The 24,291-nt window shown below is 39.5% G+C and overlaps 1 protein-coding gene across 1 annotated transcript in view; it reads left to right on the top strand.

Moving 5' to 3' along the window:
• CASK (calcium/calmodulin dependent serine protein kinase) overlaps window positions 1–24,291 on the top strand; it is a 368,751-nt gene that overhangs the window by 329,065 nt on the left and 15,395 nt on the right. The window contains 5 exon segments of the mRNA XM_003360270.5: window positions 1,402–1,487; window positions 2,797–2,865; window positions 6,903–6,938; window positions 8,577–8,773; window positions 17,764–17,879. Coding sequence (XP_003360318.2) covers window positions 1,402–1,487; window positions 2,797–2,865; window positions 6,903–6,938; window positions 8,577–8,773; window positions 17,764–17,879 — 504 coding nt within the window.

Below are 24,291 nucleotides of genomic sequence, written 5' to 3'. Positions count from 1 at the left end.
GTTGTGAGAAATTCTAGAGTGCCTAGTCAGTTGTATTGGAGGCAAAAGTCCCCCAATTTTTATTTTGTGTTTTACTATTTATTATGTTTTATTAGCTCATGTTAATTTTTAAACATGAGTAGAGAGAACAGTGCAGTGAGTTCAAGTAAAGTGGAAAGAATAGTGCAGCAATCACCCACATACCCATAACCCAGGTAGAATTATTGTTAAATTCATGGCCCCACTGGTTTCATCTGTATTTGCTCTACTGTCCACCACCCTGGATTACCTTGGAGCAAATGCCAGGTGTCTTATTTTATTTAGCATTTTATATATATATCTATATATATCTATCTATATATATATATATCTTAAATATATCATGAGCTTTCCATGATGAAGTCAAGGTCAGTAAGTAAACATGTGCACAATTGATTAATAAGGAATTAAAATTTTACATAACAGTACCTAACCATTGGTTCTCAGTCACTTTTTCTCATTGAGGTATTACAGGACTCTGAAATGCCTACCAAATAATTAAAAGATTACAGTATGTCTAATGTAAGTTTAGTGTTACATAGGTATTATCATATCACAGTTCTTTGAAAATCAACAGTCTTTGTATCATATTTGGTAGATAATAATGGTAATAATAACAGCAAACATTTAAATGGCCCTGACTGTGTCAAGAACATTTCTAAGCCCTCTGCGTGTATTAAACTCATTTAATACTCACAGTCCTATGAGATAAGTACTGTTTTCATCTCCATTTTACAATGTGAAAACCAAGACATGGAGAGTTTCAGGAAGTTACCCAAAATCTTAAAGCTAACAAGTGATAAAGCAGAGAGAGATATGAACCCGGACAGGCTGCATCTAGAAGATGTACTTTTTTTTTTTTTTTTTTTTGGTCTTTTCATCTTTTCTAGGACCGCACCCGCAGCATATGGAGGTTCCCAGGCTAGGGGTCCAGTCGGAGCTATAGCCAATGGCCTACGCCACAGCCACAGCCACGTGGGATCCGAGCTGCTCTGCGACCTACACCATAGCTCACGGCAGTGCCGGATCCTGAACCCACTGAGCGAGGCCAGGGACCGAACCCGCAACCTCATGGTTCCTAGTTGGATTCATTAACCACTGTGCCACGACGGGAACTCCTAGAAGATGTACTTTTAAACCATTATGTACACACTGCCTCTCTCCAAAAAATAAACAGATTTTTCAGAGCCTTCTTTCAAAACTGTGTGTTCCATAAGTAGATATACCTGTTTTGGTGAGTTTACTGTGTAAAGCTAACTTGTACTTGGTTCTTATTGGCCTCCAATATTTAGCTTAAGGCTAAAAGTTACATTACTGCCTTTGGATTTGATTATTATAAAAGTATATATCATTGCATGTTTATAATTTTGTATAATTCCTTAGGAACACTTCATGTCGGAGATGAAATTCGAGAAATCAATGGCATCAGTGTGGCTAACCAAACAGTGGAACAGCTGCAAAAAATGCTTGTGAGTAAATGAAAGTTTCTTTTCCTAAGATTACTTTCAGTTCCTTAACTTGTTTATTAATGCACAAATAAAGGGTTATCAGAGTATCTCTGGTAGTATCATTTGTGTGGACTTGAACTTAAACAACATTCATGCAAACTAACTAGGAAAATGTTTACATGCAGCACAGTTTAGAAACATGTTGTCCATCTTTAGCAGCGTGGGCTTGGATGTTCTCCTTTCAATCCTTTGTCTCGGCTTTCTTATCCAGCAAATACTTAAAACCTTTCTACTTGTGCCTTCTCGTGAATTAGTTTCCCACTGACCTCAACTGTGCTGACATCAGCAATGTCAGAAACGTTTCTCCTGTTTAGCTGAGTCATAGCCAGCTGTATTGGATTTCTCCTACAGCACAGAGGGAAGAAAAGGCCTGGTAAACCAGGCAATTTTTGACATAGATATCCAAAATCTGTTTTCAAATTAGGCTGTGGATTGAGGGGGAGATGGGGCAGAATGACAGGCCCTGCCAAGCAGCGAGAGATGTTTTGGACTTCTGCTCCTGGGCCACCTTCGCACCACAGTGTAGTAGCCTCCCCGTGTTATGAATATCTATTAAAGGTGACATAAGCACCACAGACTCACTAGAGTAATAAATAAAGCCAAGATTATTGGAGTAGACCATCATAATGTAGCCTACCAAATATAGGGTTGTTGTTGGTTTTTTGTTTGTTTGTTTGTTTTGTCTAAGGGCCGCACCCTCGGCATCTGGAGGTTCCCAGGCCAGGGGTCAAATCGGAGCTACAGCCGCCAGCCTACACCACAGCAACACAGGATCCGAGCCGCGTCTGCGACCTACACCACAGCTCACAGGAACGCCGGATCCTGAACCCACTGAGCGAGGCCAGGGATCGAACCCTCAACCTCATGGTTCCAAGTCGGATTTGTTTCTGCTGCGCCACGACGGAACCTCCCCCAAACATAGTTTTTATTTAACTACTTGTTCTGCCATCCAGTTCAATTCATAGTCACTTTTAAAAGGCATCTCACCTAGAGATTTCTTTATTCATGCCTGTGAGAGGTAACCGTTGGAGGTCTGTTATAGCATTGCCACACGAGCAAGGCCACCAGCCCTGACTTGGCAGGGCTTTTCCCAGGAGCGACTTCCACCGTCCCTGGGAGCAGTCCCTGCTCTTGGAACTCAGGTTCGTTTTAGGCCCGTGCGCTCTCAGCTGGCTTGCATTAATTGCATCCACACATTTTCTGTGGTTCCTGACATGTTTTTGTGCGCAGCACTTGTTTGTTAAGAGAGCTCTCTCATTTCTTCCTCCAGCGGGAAATGCGGGGGAGTATCACCTTCAAGATCGTGCCGAGTTACCGCACTCAGTCATCGTCCTGTGAGGTAATAGCTCTAACGAAACACCCCGTCTCCTCTGGGTTCTTAACTAACTGTCTGCTGATGGCTGAATGTTTTGGCTTTCTGGGAAATTGTTTCTGCCTGTGCTGTTGATCACTGCACACCAATTTTACAACAAAGATAACGGAACAGAGTAGGTCCCATCCACCTACTCAGCCCTGCTTCCACGGGGATCTCCTCAGCACTTTAACTTACTGCAGGCTGGAATCGAAGCAAACTATAGAGAAGCTCCAAATAATGACAGAGGCTTAATAAAGAACAAATAGAGTCTCTGGGAGGGGAAAAAAGAGATCATCATTGCAATAAAATTTCCAGGAAGTACATTCACTTCCCTTGTTAAGAAATCATATAGATAGTTCTTCTTTCCAAGAATCTGAGAAGTGGTCTATTTCTGTTAAGATAGAGTTGTTCAAATAACTGTGACAGGTCTCTAGATAGATGTGGAGTCTGCGAGGAATTGATAATTGACTTTATTAGAGAAAGAGAGGCTTTTGCATCCTTCTGTGAAATTGTTTAAATTTAGAATGTTATCTGATTTGTAAACAAGTAAGTTTTCTAGAGTAATATAAACCCAAAGTTCCTTTCTTACAGTAGGCTTATGCTATAGAAATTGTAGCTTCTCCAACCTGTGTTATTCAGTTTGATATTGGTTATTAAGTGAGATTTAAAAATTTGTTATTTCTATATTTAGAAATATGAACGAGCATAAATGGTGTCATCTGTTGGTCATTGCACATTCAGTTTGAATATTATTTTCTGAAGCTTGTTCTTTCATGTGCATCTTCCAAGCGTGTGTACATCAATATTAAGTACACATTTCCTCCAGCTGAGATTGGGAGGCAACTTATTGGAACTCATGTAGAAAATTGAATTTGTACTTAGGAGAAATTGAGGGAGAAATTATAATGTTTCTTCTGGTCTCTAGTAGTGATAGAAATTTCACAAGAAAAATCACCTATTGAAGATATGTATAAGAATTTGTAGCTATGTCAAGTATATTTTTAGTGAGCCATGACAATTGGGGTTTCTATTATATCAGGTCTTGAGCTCCTCTTGGTGGCTTTGTATGGAACTTCAATTAAAACTGTATTTCAAACAAAATACAGAACTACTTTTGCTCCAGGATTCATAGTTTTGAAATGTGTTACCTAGAACACAGACCTTGCTGGAAAAGAGAGACTGACATGCACATATTTTATGTAAAGCATTTTGATTTCCTGAAAAATCGCAGGTGGCTGGCGTACCATTTCTCATCTTGGTAGAAATTTAGTAAATACGATTGACTTTTGTCTTTTGGGCTAACTAACCAGAAGATAGTACCAGTTATTTTTTAAAGTTTCTGTTGTATTTTTAAGAGATTGAACTAGTTTTGAGGTGGGACCAGGAGTACACATGTGAATTCCATGCTTTTAAGTGAGAAGAGCCCCCTCTTACTGTCTTTACTTCTAAATAGTAGGGAAAAAAATGGTACTCCCCTTTGGCCCTGCCCCCAATCTGTTTGACTCGCCTGTGCGCTGCAGAATTCAAGCCTGTGGCCGGACTCTTCCCAGCTACAACAGGAATTCCCAAAGAAAGGCTCTCTGACCACCTACATTGGCATCCCTCTGGCCCTTGGCAAAAGAGAGGACCCCTGCCCCCCACCCTGGCCCCACTGACGTGAGTCTCTAGAGGTGGCACCTAGAGATCACTCAGCTCACTAACATCTGAGAATACTCATCTAGGGGATGTCATCCATTATCTAAAGGCTAACAGGTCCCAGAACTTTTCTTTAAATCTTCTAGAAAAAGCAAGACATGCACATTTCTGTAGTTTCAAAGAACTCTATTAAACAGTAAAGTTGATGTGGACAATAAGGGAATGGAGCCTGCAAAGGATAGTGGCTGTGGCTGCTGGGATCTTTGCCAGAAGTGTACTATTTTTAGAGGCTCATGAGTATTGTTTTAATTAATCTACTAAAATAAATTAAAGAATAAAGGTTTCTTCTCTAGTATCTATCTATCTTTTACCCTTATTAGCAGTACCTCTCCTAGAAAGATTCCAAGGTGATTACAACATAAGACGTCTTTTTTTGAGGTTCACTTCACTTCCAATTGTATCATTGCATTGTCGGTAATTTTTGACAACCGAGCTTCCTAAGAATGATTAAATTCTTTTCAAACCTAATTTTGAATAAAAATTAGGCAGCTAGAATCTTCAGCGCAATAATTGTATAGTAATATTTGTCATTTTACAGTTCTTGATAGGGTTTTAATATCAAGTCACTCTTCAGGGTCTCCTTTAAAGAAAGCAAAGGTTATAGAATGTTAGGAAAGAAAATGACTAATGAATGACGTGGCCATCACTTACAATGTGTGAATCTTCAAACTGCAAACATTTTTTTCATTCTTCTGTGAAATCATGCAAGTAAGTCAGTATGGCACCTTTATAGCTAAAACCTCAAAGGAAATGGTTGTCAGGCTGTGGTTGTAACTGTTGATGTGAATATCTCTGTTTCTGTACCGGTGTTGTGTGTTAATGAACCTTGTGTCTTATTTCAGAGAGATTCCCCCTCCACTTCCAGACAGTCCCCAGCTAATGGTCATAGCAGCACTAACAATTCTGTTTCGGTAAGAACTCTAGCTCCACACAGCAAAGTGTGACAATTTTGTTGGTGCCACCTGCCATGAGTGTTCTAGTTACATGTGTTCAGTGGAAATATGTCTTCTGCCGATACACAAGGCTACTACAGCTACAATGCAGTTTACTCCTGGAAAATCTTTTTCAACGTTTTCTTCTCATTCAAAATCCCTTTCATTAGTGAAATTTAAAGAAATACAGTTCAAGACTGCTTTGGTCCTTCTCAAAATATTTCTGTGTCACCCAACTACTGTATATGACTTTGCTCAAAGTTATGCAAAGGATGTAAATGGAAATTTGTTGAAGTTTCTGACTTCTTTTTTAATGTGAGAAAGATGAAGAAATGTAAGGATTTTGCAGAGGAGGCATTTGGGTACTCTCGGGCTTTGTAGTTGTCTATTCTGAGTGATATCAGCAACATGTTTTAGTTTCCGCTATCTAAGTTTACGAATTGGTGTGCCCTCTGTTATTGTGGTACGTGCACATATTTTTGTGAATTATAAGCCTTGCCTGGATATGAAAAGCAAAAGGAACTGGCTTCAAACTGCACTTAAGCCACGCTGTTATCACATCTTTAACACAAAGTACTTTATATTTTGACTTGAACTTGAAATTTTACTCCGTTTTTCAAAACTATCCATTTTGGAAGGTAAAAAGAATTGTTTTAACTTATTTAAACAAATGGAAGCTCTTACAAGTGCAGGCGTGTGATATTTGGGGGTAACCAAATCTCGAAGTTGCTGATATTGCTGTTACAAATATTAAAAGTTCTAATAATGCAGCAGTATCACTTTTTTCCTGACTATTAGTTTGCCCTTTAAAAATATATCAACATTTTAATCAGGTAAAATTTTAAATAATTTAGAGATCACCTCAAATGAAATGATATAAGTAAGAGAAATTATGGAAGAAAATTTCCTATGACTTTTATTTACAACTTCAAAATAGGCTACCAAAGGAATTCATTTATAACAGTTTGACATTTAATAACTCTAAGATGTGAAAATCCATACAACCATTAAATTTTTCAAAATCTAAATGGTTGCAGTGACTAAGTTGAAAAGGGCAACAGCTCTTTTGAGTTTGGGGTTTTTTGTTTTTTTTTAAGTAGGCTATTTCACTCGCAGTGGCTTTTGTGTTGAAGATGCTGAGTTGTTTCTCAAGAACACACTTTCTCTCTGCTTAAACTTACCTGCTTTCTTCAGCTTGCTGCTAAATGGCCTGGGTTTGATTTTTTTTTTTTTTTGATAACTCAACATTTCTGAGAAATGGAATAATGTATATTATCTCTTTACAACTGAAATCTAGCTCATTTTTTAACCATATTGTAACAGAACACACAAATTACCTTGTACTCTTTGAAAAGTAAATGAAAATTTTTCTCCTGGGTTGGCTTTATTCTACAGGACTTGCCATCAACTACCCAACCAAAAGGACGACAGGTGAATAGATATCCTCTCTAGAAACTTCTCTAAACTGAGCTGCTAATAGCCAATCCTTTATTAACCCTTTCCATCCCATAATGTCTGCATTTTGGACCATAACATTTGAGCATTGAGAGCTTGTACCATTTCATTTTAACACATTACACATGACTAATTCTCTATAAAGATTTTTTCCTAACATCTTTGTAGCTGTGATGGTTATTGTAATTTCAACCTGATCATTTTGTGTTGATGGTTAAGGATTCAGCCTTTGAGGATCTTATAGGCCTGCCTCTGAGGTGGAGAAAAATCTTTTAAGGTTACAAAATTCTTAGAATTCTAAGAAGAATAACTAAAAAATAGACATACCAGTGAACATTTTAAAGCAATAATTATCGGAAGCTTGAAGGCTTTTTCTTACTTTGTATCTGCATGTGTATTTTTAAAAGCCATATACAGTGAAAAATAAGAACAGAAAAATCCTGGCTTTATGCCCTTAATCAAACATCAAGAGTTAACTAAGTGCTGCCTAACACTAGCAAGTAACTTTCAATTTGCTGGCACTTTGAGTATGGATTTTAGGGGCAAATGCAGAGACTTGTTAATTTTATAGGCCAGACTTCTGAAAAGAAACAAACAGAATAATCATACCATAGTCGCAAAGCCTTCGGGTTGGTTTTACAGTGACTTAAACATTAATATTCAAATTTAATTTCAAGAGGTAGAATTTTATGGGATTTTTCTTGAAATGCGCTCTTAAAAAAGAATCAGGTTTGGAGTTAAGACTTGCATAAACTAGTACCTGATAGAATTCACCCATAAATTATACAACACTTACTGTCTAGCACCTTGTTTTAAAGCACTTAGAAATCTAGTAATTCATAAAGTGCTGCCGCATGATAACCCTTTGTGTGCTGTTTCCTTTATATTTGCTAGTTATATTTACATATCATTAAATGCAGAGCCCTGAACTATGCATATCTTGAAGCTCTGTACAGATTTCGAGTGTTACGTTGGCAAAGCCAGGATTCAAACTCATTTTTCTTTAAGAAGAGTGAAATTCATAAAGTCTAAGTCCTGTTTAAAAATAAAACTTTTCAAATGCTTTAAAAAACTGTTTGAATTACATTTAGGTTTATCAGCAGTGTGTAGACACACTGCCAGTTGTCATGCAGGCATTTTACAGCAGGATACCAAGGGAGTTCTTGCTGGTTTTGTATCATGTGCTGCTTCGGGGTTAAAACGTACCCTGAATGCTTGTGGTTATGGCTTAAGGGCTGCCACGTGATCGTGACAACTTATCCGTAACATCAACTGAATATATGCAGATTTTACAATGGTAAGCATACTTCTCTATAAGTATAACCCTATTCTCTTATAGTAAAAGCAGAAATTAAGTCTTTATTCTTAGTAATCAAGTATCTTCAGCATTCCCTCCAATTAAAGACAGTAAAGATTCGAAACTGTACACATCAAAGGTAGTACATTGTTTCTAGTGGTAGCAGTTTTTTGTGTTGTATTTCCATGCATCATATTTGCTTTCACCATCTAATGTCCTGTTTGTATTGTAGTGAGTGTTAGTGTGTGGTTATTAAGTTAGAGCTGTTTTCTTTCATATCACCATGGCATTCTTTCTTACAAACTCCTGTTTTATAGATCTATGTAAGAGCACAATTTGAATATGATCCAGCCAAGGACGACCTCATCCCCTGCAAAGAAGCTGGCATTCGATTCAGAGTTGGTGACATTATCCAGATTATTAGTAAGGATGATCACAACTGGTGGCAGGGTAAACTGGAAAACTCCAAAAATGGAACTGCAGGTCTCATTCCTTCTCCAGAACTTCAGGAATGGTATGTTTTTGTTGGTTTGGTTTGGTTTACAATAAAAATGAAGTCTGGCCATCCATTTTTCAACTTTATATTTTGTTTCATAGGGTAAAATCTGATATATTCCTTGCTCTGTTAGGCAAACCCAAATTCTAAATTGTTGGCACGAAGTGAGCTCCTGCTCATAGCGTTGGCTCTTTGTTTCACACATAAGGAGAGGAAGGTCTATAAAGAGGCTGTGTGACTAGCCGGGGCTCACAGTCACATCATGGCCTCTTAGAGCCCTCTAGTCCTATATGTTGTTTCCATCCTTTTAGAATTGCATTTTTTTTAAATGTACCCTCTCCTTTCCCCTCCACATGCTCTCACTACCCCCATTCCACATTCCACCATTACAAATCCCAAGTGCCAGGATTCGTTGTCACTCGGGGTATTTAAAGAGAAAATGTGTTTCACTATCAGGAGGGAAAGACAATCAGAAGCTTCGTTCTCTACCTTGCCAGCTCTTTAAAAATGTGTATCTGGAGTTCTTGCTATGGTGCAAGAGGTTAAGAATCTGATTGCAGCAGCTCAGGTCACTGTGGAGGTGCAGATTCGATCCTGGCCCAACACAGTGGGTTAAGGGAGCTGGCATTGCCACAGCTGTGGTGTAGGTTACAGCTGCGGCTTGGATTCAGTCCCTGGCCAGAGAACTTCCATTTGCCGTGGATGCAGCCTAAAAAAATAAATTAAATTAAAATGTATATCTGTTAGAAAGTTTAAGCTTTGAAAGCAGATTAACATCAGTTTTTTTTTTTTTTTTTTTTGGTTTTTTGTTTTGTCTTTTCTAGGGCAGCACCCGCGGCATATGGAGGTTCCCAGGCTAGGGGTCGAATCAGAGCTGTAGTCGCTGGCCTATGCCACAGCCACAGCAACGGGTGATCTGAGCCGCGTCTGCGACCTATACCACAGCTGGCAGCAACGCCAGATCCTTAACCACTGAGCAAGGCCAGGGATCGAACCCACAACCTCATGGTTCCTAGTCGGATTCCTTAACCACTGAGCCACGACAGGAGGTGGCTGTCTAAAGTCAGTTTTCAGACATGTTTTTAACTGAGAGGAGTCATGGATTACTGTGTATTATCGTAAAATCTATTTCTGCTATTATTATTACAATTTGCTATTTTTTAAAAAAAAATGTTGCTAGTTTTGCCTTTGTCAGTATTTGGGCAATACATCAGATATCTAGTGCAAAAGAGATAACTTTATGTCCAAGTTTTATTTCGCTTGACAAAAAAATCACAGCCATTAGGCATTGTGCCATTCCTCCTGAAATACTTGAACCTAGCTAAAAGAGAACAAAGGCATCAAGTTCATAAATATTTATAACTGTTTTTCAGCCTTTCTTTTTTCACTAAAGGGGTCCCTTTTGCTTGATCACTTCTTTCAGCTATCCCATGTTTCTCAAAAATTTTCTTAAATTTAGAATGTTGGAACTGTAAGAACTTCAGATGCCATCATTTTACCCAAGGAAAACATAGGCCCAGGCAGAGGAAATCACAGTGATTTCTTAAGTCATTTTGATGGCGATGTTATTATGTTATTAAGGATATTTATGTTTTACAAATTGTGTTCTTGATGTTGCCGTATATTAATGAGCATTTGTTGCAAATATGTAGACCCAAGACCTCTTTATCATTTGTATAAATCATGTCTCACCAATACCTAGAACTCTGAGTCCACTAGAGGAAGCCTGAGAAATGGCAGTGGAAAAAGCAGATTTGTTTCCTGTTTCCTAGTAGACTATGTTATTTGGAACAATCTTCCTGCTAAAAAAAATGAAAAGTGTCACAGAAAATATGTTTTTGAAAGTTACCTTAAAAGCATTGAGTAGCTACAAAGGTATTGAGAAACTCAGTAGCCAATTTTTTATTTTTATTTTTATTTATTTATTTATTTTTGTCTTTTGGCCTTGTAGGGCCACACCAGCAGCATGTGGAGGTTCGCAGGCTAGGGTCTAATCGGAGCTGTAGCCACCAGCCTACACCACAGCCACAGCAACGCCAGATTCGAGCTGCGTCTGTAACCTACACCAACAGCTAACAGCAGCGCCAGATCCTGAACCCACTGAGCGAGGCCAGGGATCGAACCGGCAACCTCATGGTTCCTGGTTGGATTCGTTTCCACTGTGTCATGATGGGAACACCAGTAGGCAGTTTTTATATGAAGGCCATTAGTCAGAACAGTAAAAATTAGAGTACCAAATTGGCCCATTTTGCCAAGAGGGCATTTCTGTTACTAAAAACCTCTGCCAGAGGACCAAGGTTGAGACCGAATAAGGCTCTCTACAAGTAGCAGAATCTGTTGGGCGATCGATCCATCCCACATTGTCAGGACTGCAAAAGGCTTTTCCCCCAGGTTAAGAGCAAACATAAGCATGCCCTTACTGCCCCTCAACACCAGGGGACTGTAGGGAAGGCTGTCTTGTCAGTAAGCAGAGCAAAAGGAGAACAGAGTTCCCCTGAGAAAACCGTGGCCACCAATTGGATAGATTTATACCCATTTGCACCCAGGTTCACATAACCTGGGACAGCCAGAGAAACTGCAGCCATGCCCTTGATGTGAGGTTTCCCCTTTACTAATAGTTCCAGACATCTGTTACAAACAAATGAAAGTCTCTGAAGGAGAACGCTTTTATCCTAGGCCTCATCGTAGAGCTCCTCCTGACCCCTGACATAAGCTTCCTCAAGGGCAGCAACCAGCAAGTCCAAACAAGCAGGTATGCAGGGAAACCAGTGAGACCTGACAGAAATGACAGATGCCAGGAACAGACTCCAACGCACTTCATATACTGTCATTAAGAGACAAAGATTTTTGGGAGTTCCCATCGTGGCGCAGTGGTTAACGAATCCGACTAGAAACCATGAGGTTGCGGGTTCGGTCCCTGCCCTTGCTCAGTGGGTTAACGATCCGGCGTTGCCGTGAGCTGTGGTGTAGGTTGCAGACGCGGCTCGGATCCTGCGTTGCTGTGGCTCTGGCGTAGGCCGGTGGCTACAGCTGCAATTCAACCCCTGGCCTGGGAACTCCATATGCCGGAGCGGCCAAGAAATAGCAACAACAAAAAAAAAAAAAAAAAAAAAAAAAAAAAAAAAAAAAGAGACAAAGATTTTTAAACAAGTGTGCTTATTATCAGGCTTTTAAAAATCAGTAGTAAGCTTAAAAATATCTTCAAGAACAGGAAAAAAATTTAACGGCATAGCAGATTGGAAAAAGAACCAAAATGAATTTCCAAGAACAAAAAAACTATACTAACAGAAACTCAGTGGCCACGCACCTATTAGAATGGCTAAAAAATTTAAAAATTTCTCATCAGCAGGTAAATGGATAAACAAATGATGGCATATCCACATGAGATGCCATATCCATTCGGATGCTATTAAGCAATAAAAAGAAATGATCTGTTGATAACATACAACAATACGGATGAAACTCAACAGATACTAGGCTGAGTTTCCAAGCAAAAAATAGAACATACTGAAGAATTCCATTTAAATAAAATTCCAGAAAATAACAGAACTAATCTATAGTGACAGTGGTTTCCTAGGGATCTGGAGGGAGGGATTACACAGGTGCATAAGAAATTTCCCAGGGTGATGAAATGTTTCTTATCGTGATTGTAGTGTACTTTCATGGGATGTATACGTGTGTCAAAACTGGTGTGTATGCTTTATTATGTTCTGTTTAGTACAGAAAAACTGTAGAAGGCTGTAGCTGTGGTGTAGGCCAGCAGCTGTAGCTCCAATTCGACCCCTAGCCTGGGAACCTCCATATGCTGCGACTGTGGCCATAAAAAGCAAAAACAAACAAACAAAAAAACCTGTAGAGGGAGAAAGTTTCCAATTGGGATGATAAGGAAGAGGCCCAGTGGGCAGTAGTTTCCTTGAGGGCTGAGTAGGACTTTGGAGGTATAGGAAGGCATTCCCAGCTGAGGGGAAAGAGCAGAGTGAATCGGTCTATAGAATGTCGGTAGACATGCAATGCTGATGAGAAAGATTTGAGGAGTTCTGGTCGTGGAGCAGCAGAAGTGAATCCAGTTAGGAACCATGAGGTTGTGGGTTTGATCCCTGGCCTCACTCAGCAGGTTAAGGATCTGGCGTTGCCATGAGCTATGGTGTAGGTCGCAGCTGCAGCTCGGATCCTGCATTGCTGTGGCTGTGGTGTAGGCCAGCAGCTGTAGCTCTGATTCAACCCCTAGCCTGGGAACCTCCATATGCTGCGAGTGAGGCCCTAAAAAAGCAAAAAAGAAAGAAAGAAAAAAAGATTTGAAACAATATTATCAATCAGACTCAGAAGTTTTGTTCAGATGTGTTGCTACCAAGTCACATTTTTCACATCCTCTAGATGAGAAATCCATTTTTTCACCCAAATACCTTACCTGATTTATCCTGGCTAAATTTCATCTTGCTTGATGAGACCCATCAGTGTAATCTTTTGATATGATTTGATTCCCTGAATCTGTCATCCCTTCCCTTGCTTACTAGATCTTCATCCAAGTCAGCAACGGGTGTTAAACATGTGTTTGAAATTTCCCTCCAGGTTGACCTAAATTCTAACACAGTTTCCTTGCACTTACTGAGCTTTTAAAAGAACTAACATTCATTTCCTGAGTAGCTAGTAAAAATCACTTTCATTCCTCTGTCATCACACCACATATAGCCACGCCACCAGTTTTTATTGGCAACTTTTCGTATTTTAAGCTTAAAAACATTTATGATAAGATACTCTGTACACTGCAACATAAGCTTCACAAGGTCAGGATTTTGTCTCTTTTAACCTGTCAAAAATTCCTCAGTTCTGGAGTTCCCTTCGTGGTTCAGAGAAAACGAATCTGACTAGTATCCAAGAAGATGCAGGTTCGATCCCTAGCCTTGCTTGTTGGATTAAGGATCCGGCGTTGCCCTGAGCTGTGGTGTAGGTCGCAGACTCAGCTCGGATCTGGCATTGCTGTGGTTGTAGTGTAGGCTGGCAGCTGTAGCTCCGATTCGACCCCTAGCTTGGGAACCACCATATGCCGCGGGTGCGGCCCTCAAAAGACAAGACAAAAAATAAAATAAATGTAGAGACATGCTGTATTCAGGCACTAAACTACTCAATATTGTAAAGATGTCTATTCCGCTCAGATGTATTCAATCCCAACGGTTTTGAAACTGACAAGCTAGTTTTAAAGTTTGCGTGGAAATTTCACAGAATCAGGAATAGTCAAGATGCTCTTCTAGGAGTTCCTGTTGTGGCTCAGCAGTTAATGAATCTGACTAGGAACCACGAGGTTGCGGGTTCGATCCCTGGCCTGGCTCAGTGGGTTAAGGATCCAGCATTGCTGTGAGCTGTGGTGTACGTCGCAGACGCGGCTCGGATCTGGCGTTGCTGTGGCTCTGGTGTAAGCCGGCAGCTACAGCTCCAATTAGACCCCTAGCCTGGGAACCTCCATATGCCATGGGTGCAGCCCTAGAGAAAACAAAAAGACAAAAAAAAAAAAAAGATGCTCTTCTAGAAGAATGAGGAAGGCCTTGCTCCAATACCAAGACTTATTATAAAGCTATCATAATTAAGATACTAAGGTATGGGCTTAGAGGTACTTAAATAGACCCATTAAAGAAAACACCAGAGGGAGTTCCCGTCGTGGCACAGTGGTTAACGAATCCGACTAGGAACCATGAGGTTGCGGGTTCGGTCCCTGCCCTTGCTCAGTGGGTTAACGATCCGGTGTTGCTGTGAGCTGTGGTGTAGGTTGCAGACGCAGCTCGGATCCCGCGTTGCTGTGGCTCTGGCGTAGGCCGGTGGCTACAGCTCCGATTCAACCCCTAGCCTGGGAACCTCCATATGCCGCGGGAGCGGCCCAAGAAATAGCAACAATAACAACAACAACAACAACAACAAAAAAGAAAACACCAGAGTTCCCGTCGTGGCTCAGTGGTTAACAAATCTGACTAGGAATCATGAGCTTGTGGGTTTGATCCCTGGCCTTGCTCAGTGGGTTAAGGATCTAGTGTTGCCATGAGCTCTGGTGTAGGTCAAAGATGCAGCTCGGATCTGGTGTGGCTGTGGCTGTGGTGTAGGCCAGTGGCTACAGCTCCGAATCGACCCCTAGCCTGGGAACCTCCATATGCCGTCTGTGCGGCCCTAGAAAAGACAAAAAAAAAAAAAAAAAAAAGAGAGAGAGAAAAGAAAACCCCTAAAACTTTCATATATAAATAGTCAATAGTGAGGAATAAACAGACTTTTCCATAAGTTATGCTGGGAAAATTAGGTATCCATTAGGAAAAACAAGAGGAATTGGACCCCTAATTTACACCATATACAAAAATCTGTTCCAGTGTATTAAATATCAAAACATGGGCATTCCCCTTGTGGCTCAGCAGCTTAAGGAACAGATGTTGTCTCCATGAGGATGTGGGTTCAATCCCTGGCCTTGCTCAGTGGGTTAAGGACCTGGCGTTTCTGCAAGCCACAGCATAGGTCACAGATGCGGCTCAGACCCGGCGTTGCCGTGGCTGTGGCCTAGGCCTCAGCTGGGGCTACAATTCAACCACTAGCCCAGGAACTTCTGTATGCCACAGATGTGACTGTAGAAAGAAGAACAAAATGTAAAACACAAAACTATAAGCCTTTGAGAGGTAATATTGGAGAACACCTTCAGGGACAAGAAAGGATTTCCTAAACAAGATATCAAAGATTTTGTCCATTAAAGAAAAGTTGCTAGAGTTGACTAAATTAAACTAGTAAGATAATGTTCATCAAATACCATAAAAAGAAAAAAAAAGAGGTAAGCCACAGAGTGGAAGAAGATACCTCCAATACATATAACTAACAAAAGTGTAATATTCAAACCATATAAAGAATTTCTACAAATTGGTGAGAAGATAACCAGATAGGAAAGTAGTAGAAAGACTTGAACAGGCACTTTACAAAAAAAGCAAATCCAATAAACACATGAAAAGGTGCTCGATCTCATTAATCATCAGTGAAATGCAAACTCAAAGTGTTGTTTCATTACTTGTCCACCATGATAGCTAAAATTATAGACTAATAATACCAAGTGTTGACAAGGAAGTGAAACAGTAGGAACTCTACACAGCTGTGGGAGTGTAGATCGGTATAACTACATTGGAAAACAACTCATCATTTTCAGTAGCATTGTATGGCATGCTGAGAGTGATTTTGGTTTGGGATTTTTTTAAGTTTTATTGAAATGTCGTTGGTTTACAATGTTCTGTTAATTTCTGCTGTACAGAAAAGTGATGCAGTTGTACATATACAACATCCATTCTTTTTCAGATTCTTTTCCCATGTAGACTATCACGGAATATTGGGTGGAGGTCCCTGTGCTATACAGCAGGTCCCCGTTGGCAGTCATTCCATATACTACAGGGTGCATATGCCAATCCCAAACCCCCAGTCCATCCCTCCCCCTCCCTGTCTCATTTGGTAACCATTAGTTTGTTTTCAAAGTCTGTGAGTCTGTTTCTGTTCTACAGATAAGTTCATTTTCATCCTTTTTTTAGATTCCACATATAAGTGATATGATATTTGTATTTCTCTGATGTCACTTAGTAATATAATCTAGGTCCATCCATGTTGCTGCAAGTGGCATTATTTCAGTCTTTATGGCTAAGTAATATTCCATTGTCTATATGTATCACATTTTCTTTACCCATTCCTCTTTCCATGGACATTTAGGTTGCTTTCATGTCTTGGCTATTGTAAATAGTGCTGCAGTGAACATTGGGGTGCATGTATCTTTTTTTTTTTTAACTTTTTAGGGCCACACCCATAGGATATGGAAGTTCCCAGGCTAGGGGTCAAATTAGAGCTGTAGCCACCAGCCTATCCCACAGCCACAGCAATGAGGAATCTGATCTGTGTTTGCAACCTACACCACAGCTCACAGCAACACCGGATCCTTTAACCCACTGAACGAGGCCAGGGATTGAACCCACATCCTTGTGGATACTAGGCGGGTTCGTTACCACTGAGCCACGACGCGAACTCTCAGCATGTGTCTTTTGAATTATGGTTTTCTCCGGGTAGCTGCCCAGGAGTGGGATTGCTGGATCATACAGTACTGATAGTACACATTGGCCCACAAGCAAAGTCATTAAGTAAGCAAAAGTTTCTGTGGCGATATCCTGAAAGGCAAGTATTTACTTAGAATAAACCTAAGAGAGCAGCTTTTTAACAACATTTATGCTTATGTTACCAATGCTGAATACTGCAATCACACAGAACAAAATTATGATTTTTCTGATTATAATTCTAACTTATGGATTTAATCAAGGTATTTTTTTCCCTTCCTAGAATCTCCATGCAGTGGTCGTAATACCATTTATTAAGCATCTACTGAACCCGCCACTGTGCTAAGGAAGTTATTTACATTTTTTTATTATAATTCTTTACAGCAGCCATCCAAGAGGCTCCAAGAGATTTAGGAACTTGCCAATAGAATGTATTGCCTAAGAGCATGGGCTCTGGTGCCAGATGGTCCTCATGCTCCCGCTTATTAGCCATGTGATTGGGATAAGCTAATTAACCTCTCAGTCCTTTGATCTCATCTATAAAACAGTGACACAAGTTCACCTACTGTTAGAAAGATTAAATTACTTAAAATATCTAAGTTTCCTAGAAAAGCACCTAACACTAAATTGTTAAAAGCTCATAAGTGATACAGCCAGGATTCAAACCAGACCTTCTCAGCTCAAAATCCCACTGTATTTCATGACTATGTCTTTAGACTTCTCATCTGTGTTATCAGGTAGTATATGCTCAGATTCGGTATTATTTTGTTATAAACCTGGATTTTAAAAACAGTTTCGAGGAAATTGTCATGAAAGCCAAGGAGCAACCTTTATCTGAATGATTTGAAAAATTTGTGAGGAGTATGTTCACACAGGTTCATGTAAACTCTTCAAATGAATGATTTTTCTCTCTTATCAGCATAAGACAATACATTAGGTTTTTTTCCTTTCTTTGTGTGCTAGGCGAGTCGCTTGCATCGCCATGGAGAAGACCAAACAGGAGCAACAGGCCAGCTGTACTTGGTTCGGCAAGAAGAAGAAGCAGTACAAAGATAAATATTTGGCAAAGCACAATGCAGGTAGGGAAAAGTACAACTTCCTGAGACGGGTTCAGCATCTCAAAGGCCAATGTAGATATAAAATCTCAATTCCGTCTTCAGAGTTCTCTATCCAAAAATTCCACCATATGCGATCTTCATCAGCTTGCAAAAACTTTAAGAAACCCCTCCTTCAATTATTGTGTTGTTATTTGCCAAATAGTTTACAGAGCTATATTTTATAGGAAGAAAAAGCTATTTGGAATTATTGCTCTCTGGAACTCAAAGAACCCCGTACATTAAGTTACCCTCTCAGAAATAAGAGGTTGAAAGTTTGCTGAGCCACCAGGATTCTTGCCTCCTTGCTGAGATTGGTCTTGAGCAAACACCCTCACTCCTGGCTTCTCCCTGGCCCTTGGACATGGCCCCCCTGACACATCGCTGAGGGCAAAGGTGCTCTCTGAACAGACAGCTGTGCTGTTCAGCGATGGGTTTGAAAGAGCACAACAACATTAGATACGAACTTGGTTTGGTCCGTTCTTGTCACAAGTCTTCATCCTTAATGGTATTTCCTAGCTCCTGAAAGACTAGCAACATCATCTTGGCCTCCCTTCATGGTGTGTCTGTATGGAAGCTCACATTCAACTCAAGTCAAAATATTCACTGCTCTGTCATTGCAGTAGCATTCCCAGAAGACTCACATGATGAAACTCAAGTTAAAGAAAATGGATGATGATATAGAGTGGGACTTAATAACTTCTTAGTGCAACTCCTTTTATAAGAAACGTTTTCTGAAGAATTGCAAGCCCCAGCATTGCCATTAAATTAGTTCCCAAGGTTTCAGAAATAACTCCTGAATTCAAACATGAGGCCAAAAAATCGAATGACTGCCGTCGTGTTTACCCAATTTGGCAGTATAATGTTTCTGACACATATGAAATCCATTTCCCTCTGTGGGATATTATATTTTATTAGCATTCACTCGGGAAAATTATTTTGAAACTTGGAATGATTCATTTCTTGATCAGAGAGTAAAAGTAAACATTTTGATGTGCTATATAATATGGAATGAATGTGAGTGACCACGTTGCTTAATTTTAAATAGTTCAGTTAAATATGGAATCTTTCCCATCATGATAGCTACATTACGCCACATTCTTGTTTCCAACAAAATGTATCATTTCTGATTATGTACCACTTCAGAGCACTAGTCTGATCATGGCTTTTGTTGTTGTATAAAGGGAAGAAATACTCAGAGTAGATAGTTAAATATGATTAGTTAAAACTAATTGTAAATGCTCAAGTAGTACTATTTGAAGAAATTCACTATAGTATCAGCAGAATATTGCTTAACACAAACTGTGGTAATTGCCAGGTCTCCATAATCATCTTTATTTCCATCCACTTCTAACAGGCTCTCAAGGTCTGTGACGTTACATATACCTGAATGACCTTGTAGATTTTACAATAATTTTAAATGATAGACAGATGGAATTAAAACTAAACCTGGGAAAGCAAAGAGATAGCCAGTTAAGGCTGTCAGTTCATCCTCGGCTTTATACTGTGCTAATAGAGGGCATGTAGATATTAGTATTCCATTTGCCAATACTCTTTAATTTCAGCTGAGGAAAAATAAGAAGCCAATTAATTGAGAAACTCGAACCTCTAAATTCTTACAAAGAGTCTGTCGATTCGTTCACTTTTTCCATTCCTTGACCACCAGGGCATCACTGGTCTTGCGTTGTCCCGATTCTCTGATTCATCATAGGTGGTACTCGGTGCGCCTGCAAACACACCTGGAAGCTTAATAGGCAGCTTGAGCTGGGACCAGGAATTCGCACACCTGAGCAACCATGCCACGTTGGCAATTGTCTTGGCTCCCGTGGGCCTCAAAGGGAGGGAACTGAGTTAGTCAATCACAGATACCTTTTCTAATTCTGAAGTTCAGTAGATCTCGGGTTCCTTCATCACTGGGCTAACAAAGGGGTATCATTTAACGAAGCCAAGTACTCATTTGCTGCCCTTATTTTAGGCTCTAGCTCTGGTAAACATTGCCTATTATGAAGGGTATATCACCCTTGATAGAGAAGGCAGGAGCTGCGCAGAGAAGGAACAGAATGGCTTCTTCTCTATCGTCTTGAAACATAACACCTCCTGTCCAAAACCGTGGACCTGTTTAAGTTCTTGTAAACTTAAAACTAAGGAAGGAGGGGAAGGAGTAGGGGAAACCCACCACTACCACTTTTTTGTCATCGGCAGCATCTTCCGAAGCAGTGGTCTTCCGCGCCTCAGAGCTTTCCTCCTCATGCTTACAGTTCCTTCTGAGTCATAACTGGTCCCCGCCTGAGACCCTCCTTTGATAGAAAGCCTGAGCTGCTTATAAGGCCCTTGCAGAGCCATTCCACTTTCTTTATAGAACTCATGTTTAGGCTTATTTGTGACTGTCTAGTCAGAATGTCATTGTTAGGGTTCCATCCCCCCAAGATCATCACCCATGAGCTCTCCTACTTTTCTGGTCAGGAGAAGATGCCCGGCTTTTCCCCTGGACTTTCTAGAGTATGCTAAAAGAGTATGACCTCTGTTGGGAAAGCAGATGCTTTGAGAACTTTGAACTTTCATATTCTTTAATCCTAAGAATAGCCCAAATGGGTTCATAGAGGCCACAGATCATCCATACGGAACGGAACGATGCTTTCTGCCTTATCCAAGAGTTGATTGTAAAATCCAGTGGAGGGTCTTCCTGTGGTCCTGAGTAAATTAACATAAGGGCCATATGTTTTACTTCCTGCTTCAAATCTCTGAAAGTTCAGCATCTCTTAATGGCAAGATCTGAACCTTATCGTTCAATTCTGAAGTTGTGTTTATTTGTACTCAAAATGAAGGAGGAGAACTTTATCAATATGTAGAACTACGGAAATGATAAAATGCAAGAACTCATTATTTGCATTTCTGTCTCCGGGAAACTCCACACATCTCGTTAAAGCGGAATTCTGTTCAAACTGTTGCCTGCTTCTCCCGTTATAATGTGGCAGTCTGTTAGCTGAATGTGACCCATAAGTAAGTTTTGTTTTCCCCATATATACATGGTGTTTAAGATAATTAGTTAATCACATTTGAAGATCAAATATTTTAACATAAAATCTGGGTTTCTGCCTCCCTGAAAGAACAGGGGGTGTGGTAACATTAGGCCCACTTTCTCCCTTAGCAGCTCTAGGCCGTCGATGTCCCTTTTGGATGGACTCTGGTTCTTTAGGACCCATGGTCTCCACGGCTCCATTCCTCGCACCTGGCCCACTCCCTCAAACACATTAGCTGCCTGGCCACTGCAGGCATCTGAGTGTGTACTTAGCCAAGCATTAACCAGTGTGCAGTGTCTTGTCTAAGTGGAGGTTTGTGCAGTATTTGAAGATACTTTGTAGCTTTTCCAACTTAGACTAGGGCTCAATGTTAAAGGCTTACGTATGGAAGAGATTCTACTGGAAAGTAGTTACCTAAATACTTACAAGTGTCATAAACATTGAATAGCTTAGCAGGAAATCAGGATAATATGAGCAAACTATGCCAGACTGTATTTCTGAAGCCTTGGGAATAGATTTGATTATAGTGTGAGTCGTATTTACAGCAAATACATTTTCTGCAACACATGAAAGCTCTTTAGCCACATAAATTTGAAGCAAAAAGCATTGTCATGCTCCCAGAAGAACTGTACTCTTTGAGGCTTTAAGATTCCTCAGTCCTAGGATTTCCAAAATCAGTTTAAGATCAAGTTACTAATGTAAACTTTTTTAAAAGGTCTTCATAAGTTCATTTTTTTAAATGTTAGAACCCTGAGCAGTGGTATTTAAGTAACTCAAGATAACCCGTCTACATACACACATATGAACATAGATTTCTGCAGTATCATTCATAGGTGTGTGTAAATTATACTTAATAACACAAATTGGTGCTGTTGACTTTTCAAAGCTATTACTTTTGCTTTCTTTAATACAGAGAACTCTAAAGACGACAAAAAGTGGCCCATAATCTCACTGCCCTGTTGACATTGTTTAAGTAGTAAAAGTAACAGGCACACGTGATTAGAAAAGATACAAAATGCAAAACAAAAACACTTCCACACCTACACTCAGTGAAGGTTTCTTGTAACTATTTCCAGACAAAATTTGTGTGCATATGCTAGTATATAAAACCCACTGGCTTTTATATAAGGATATTGTTGAATTTTTATTAAAATGAGTTTGTTTCTTAATGTGATTTATTTGCCTTGTGTTTAGAATATTGCATGGTAAAGTTTCTTTTGTGCATATTATACTTTTATTTTACTAATAATATTAAAAGCCATATTTCAATGACCCCTGTACATTTTTCATGCTGTCTTACTCCCAATGGCCTCTGTGCATGTAAGTAACCTGTTGAGTGACTGTGCCTCTTTGTTTTTGACAGTTTCCTTTCATTAAGTCCTTTTTTTAATCAGCAAACAACTCAAAACCTTTACAAATTCAATCTTTGTGTTCTCCTTATATTCCTTGTATGTCATATTTTTAAACATCCCTTTTTATTGTTTCTCAATCCTCTGCCCATGTGGTGATTTCATTTAGACCAAAGTAACCTCTTCATGCCGCTCGTTTATGGTTAAGATGTTGATGTGTAACATAGCCATTCATTTGTCATTTTGATTGTTGCTGTCGAACTCATTCTTATGTGTTTGAGAAAAATGACTGACTTCAGTAGGATTGGAGTTAGGGCTCTGTAGAGGGAAAGGGCTGTGTAGACTATTCAGAAAACCTATAGAATCATCTCACTCTTTTGTGAGATGCTTGATTATTTTTATGTATTAAACATATCAGCTTGCTGATGGACTTCTTTCATAAACATACTTTTCTTAATGGAAGTATCACTCAGAGGGCCATAAGTATAAAAAGCAAGGCCGTAAGCTCTCCCACTTTTATTTTTGCAAGTCTCTGTCACTGCATTACCACTGCAGCGTGACCAGCTAGCTCTGCCACATAGAGAACCTCGAGTCTGCCATTGTAAACACAGGAAGCATTTCTTGGTTTTTAGCTATTGCTGGAGAATATGCTTTAAAGGCTTTTGGTCAGCCTTTATGGAATCAAGTTATCAAAAGAAAACAAATGCACAAATACCCATTAACATGCACTAACCCTTATTTTAACATATTGGATTTTTTTTCTTTTTCTTTTTTTTTAGTATTCTGGGAATGATTGATACTTTTGTTCATTTGTTTCTGATCTGTTGTATTCCAGAGTATCCTATTTTGCATTTTATGGTTCTTTGCTACTGGGAAGATCACAAATGTTAAGGACTGAGCTGATATTCAAAAGCATTTGGCCATATTGTTTCAGGGAGTAGAAGCTTCTCTTAACAATTGACTGAAGCGCCCCCCGATTCCTGTTATACCATGGAATCAATTTCATGGAATATATTTCAACCCCTCTAATCCAGATCTTATTCAATATTCTTTAAAACAAAACCACAACTTCAGGGCATGCCTCTGACAACATCTGGGTCGTACCATACAGAAAAATATCACAGGAAACGTTGACATGATTTTAGCCTTCTTGTGAGACTTTTCAAATGTGTGTGAAAATTGGACTACCTTAAACTTCAACAAGAATGGTCATCTTCTCGAGAAAGTTTTCATAATGGTTTTAAGAGGCAGGTTTAAAAAAAATTTTTATAAGTATTTCTTCTCAGTCTGTAATGACTAAAGAACTCCCCTTTTGCAAAGGTTTCCAAGCTCAGACTCTACTTCATGCTTCTTCCCATTCTGTCCATCCTGACTTTTGTACACACAGGCTGACAAAGTTTGGGGCCCAGGGAAGCATGTTCCCCTACTTATATGCCCAAGACTTTGCACTGAATGGATAGCTGGGTTACAGTAAAACTTGTGAGATGGTCACTTCTGAAGCTTGTGAAATCATAGTTACAGAATTTGACTTTGAAAGACTCTAGCATGCTACTACCTTCAGCAGCTCTGCTGAAAGAAAGAACTGTCAAGTTAAAGACCAGCTGTCCATGCATCTCTCATCCATTCCTAGAAATAATCTAGCTGGCCTCTTTCTTAGTTAACTTTAGTTGCATTCATGCTATATTCATGTTGGTCACTGTCTGTAGACTTTATCTTTTTAGTATTGCTGATTGCTTAGAATCACAGAAATATGAACAGCATGTGGTTTTGAATGAATTCATATGATTTGTTGGATACTGCATGAAAAGATATGCAGTATCTTTATAGTTGGACTTTTATGCATGTGCTTAACATATCTTTGGATGCCTCTGTTCTAAAGTGCATTTTCATGGGCTTAAAAATGAAATTTTCTCCCAAAAGGTTATATGACAAATTACGTGTAAGTTGGATTCTATTTTTAAGACATGGTTTTACTGTTATTTTAGTTTTGCCAGTAAAATTATAATTTACATTCATGAAATATTCTTC

The sequence above is a fragment of the Sus scrofa genome, chromosome X (genome assembly GCF_000003025.6).
Source record: "Sus scrofa isolate TJ Tabasco breed Duroc chromosome X, Sscrofa11.1, whole genome shotgun sequence".
Lineage (NCBI taxonomy): Eukaryota > Metazoa > Chordata > Mammalia > Artiodactyla > Suidae > Sus > Sus scrofa.
The sequence above is the reverse complement of the archived record's forward strand: the minus strand, read 5'-3'. Positions and strand labels throughout refer to the sequence as shown.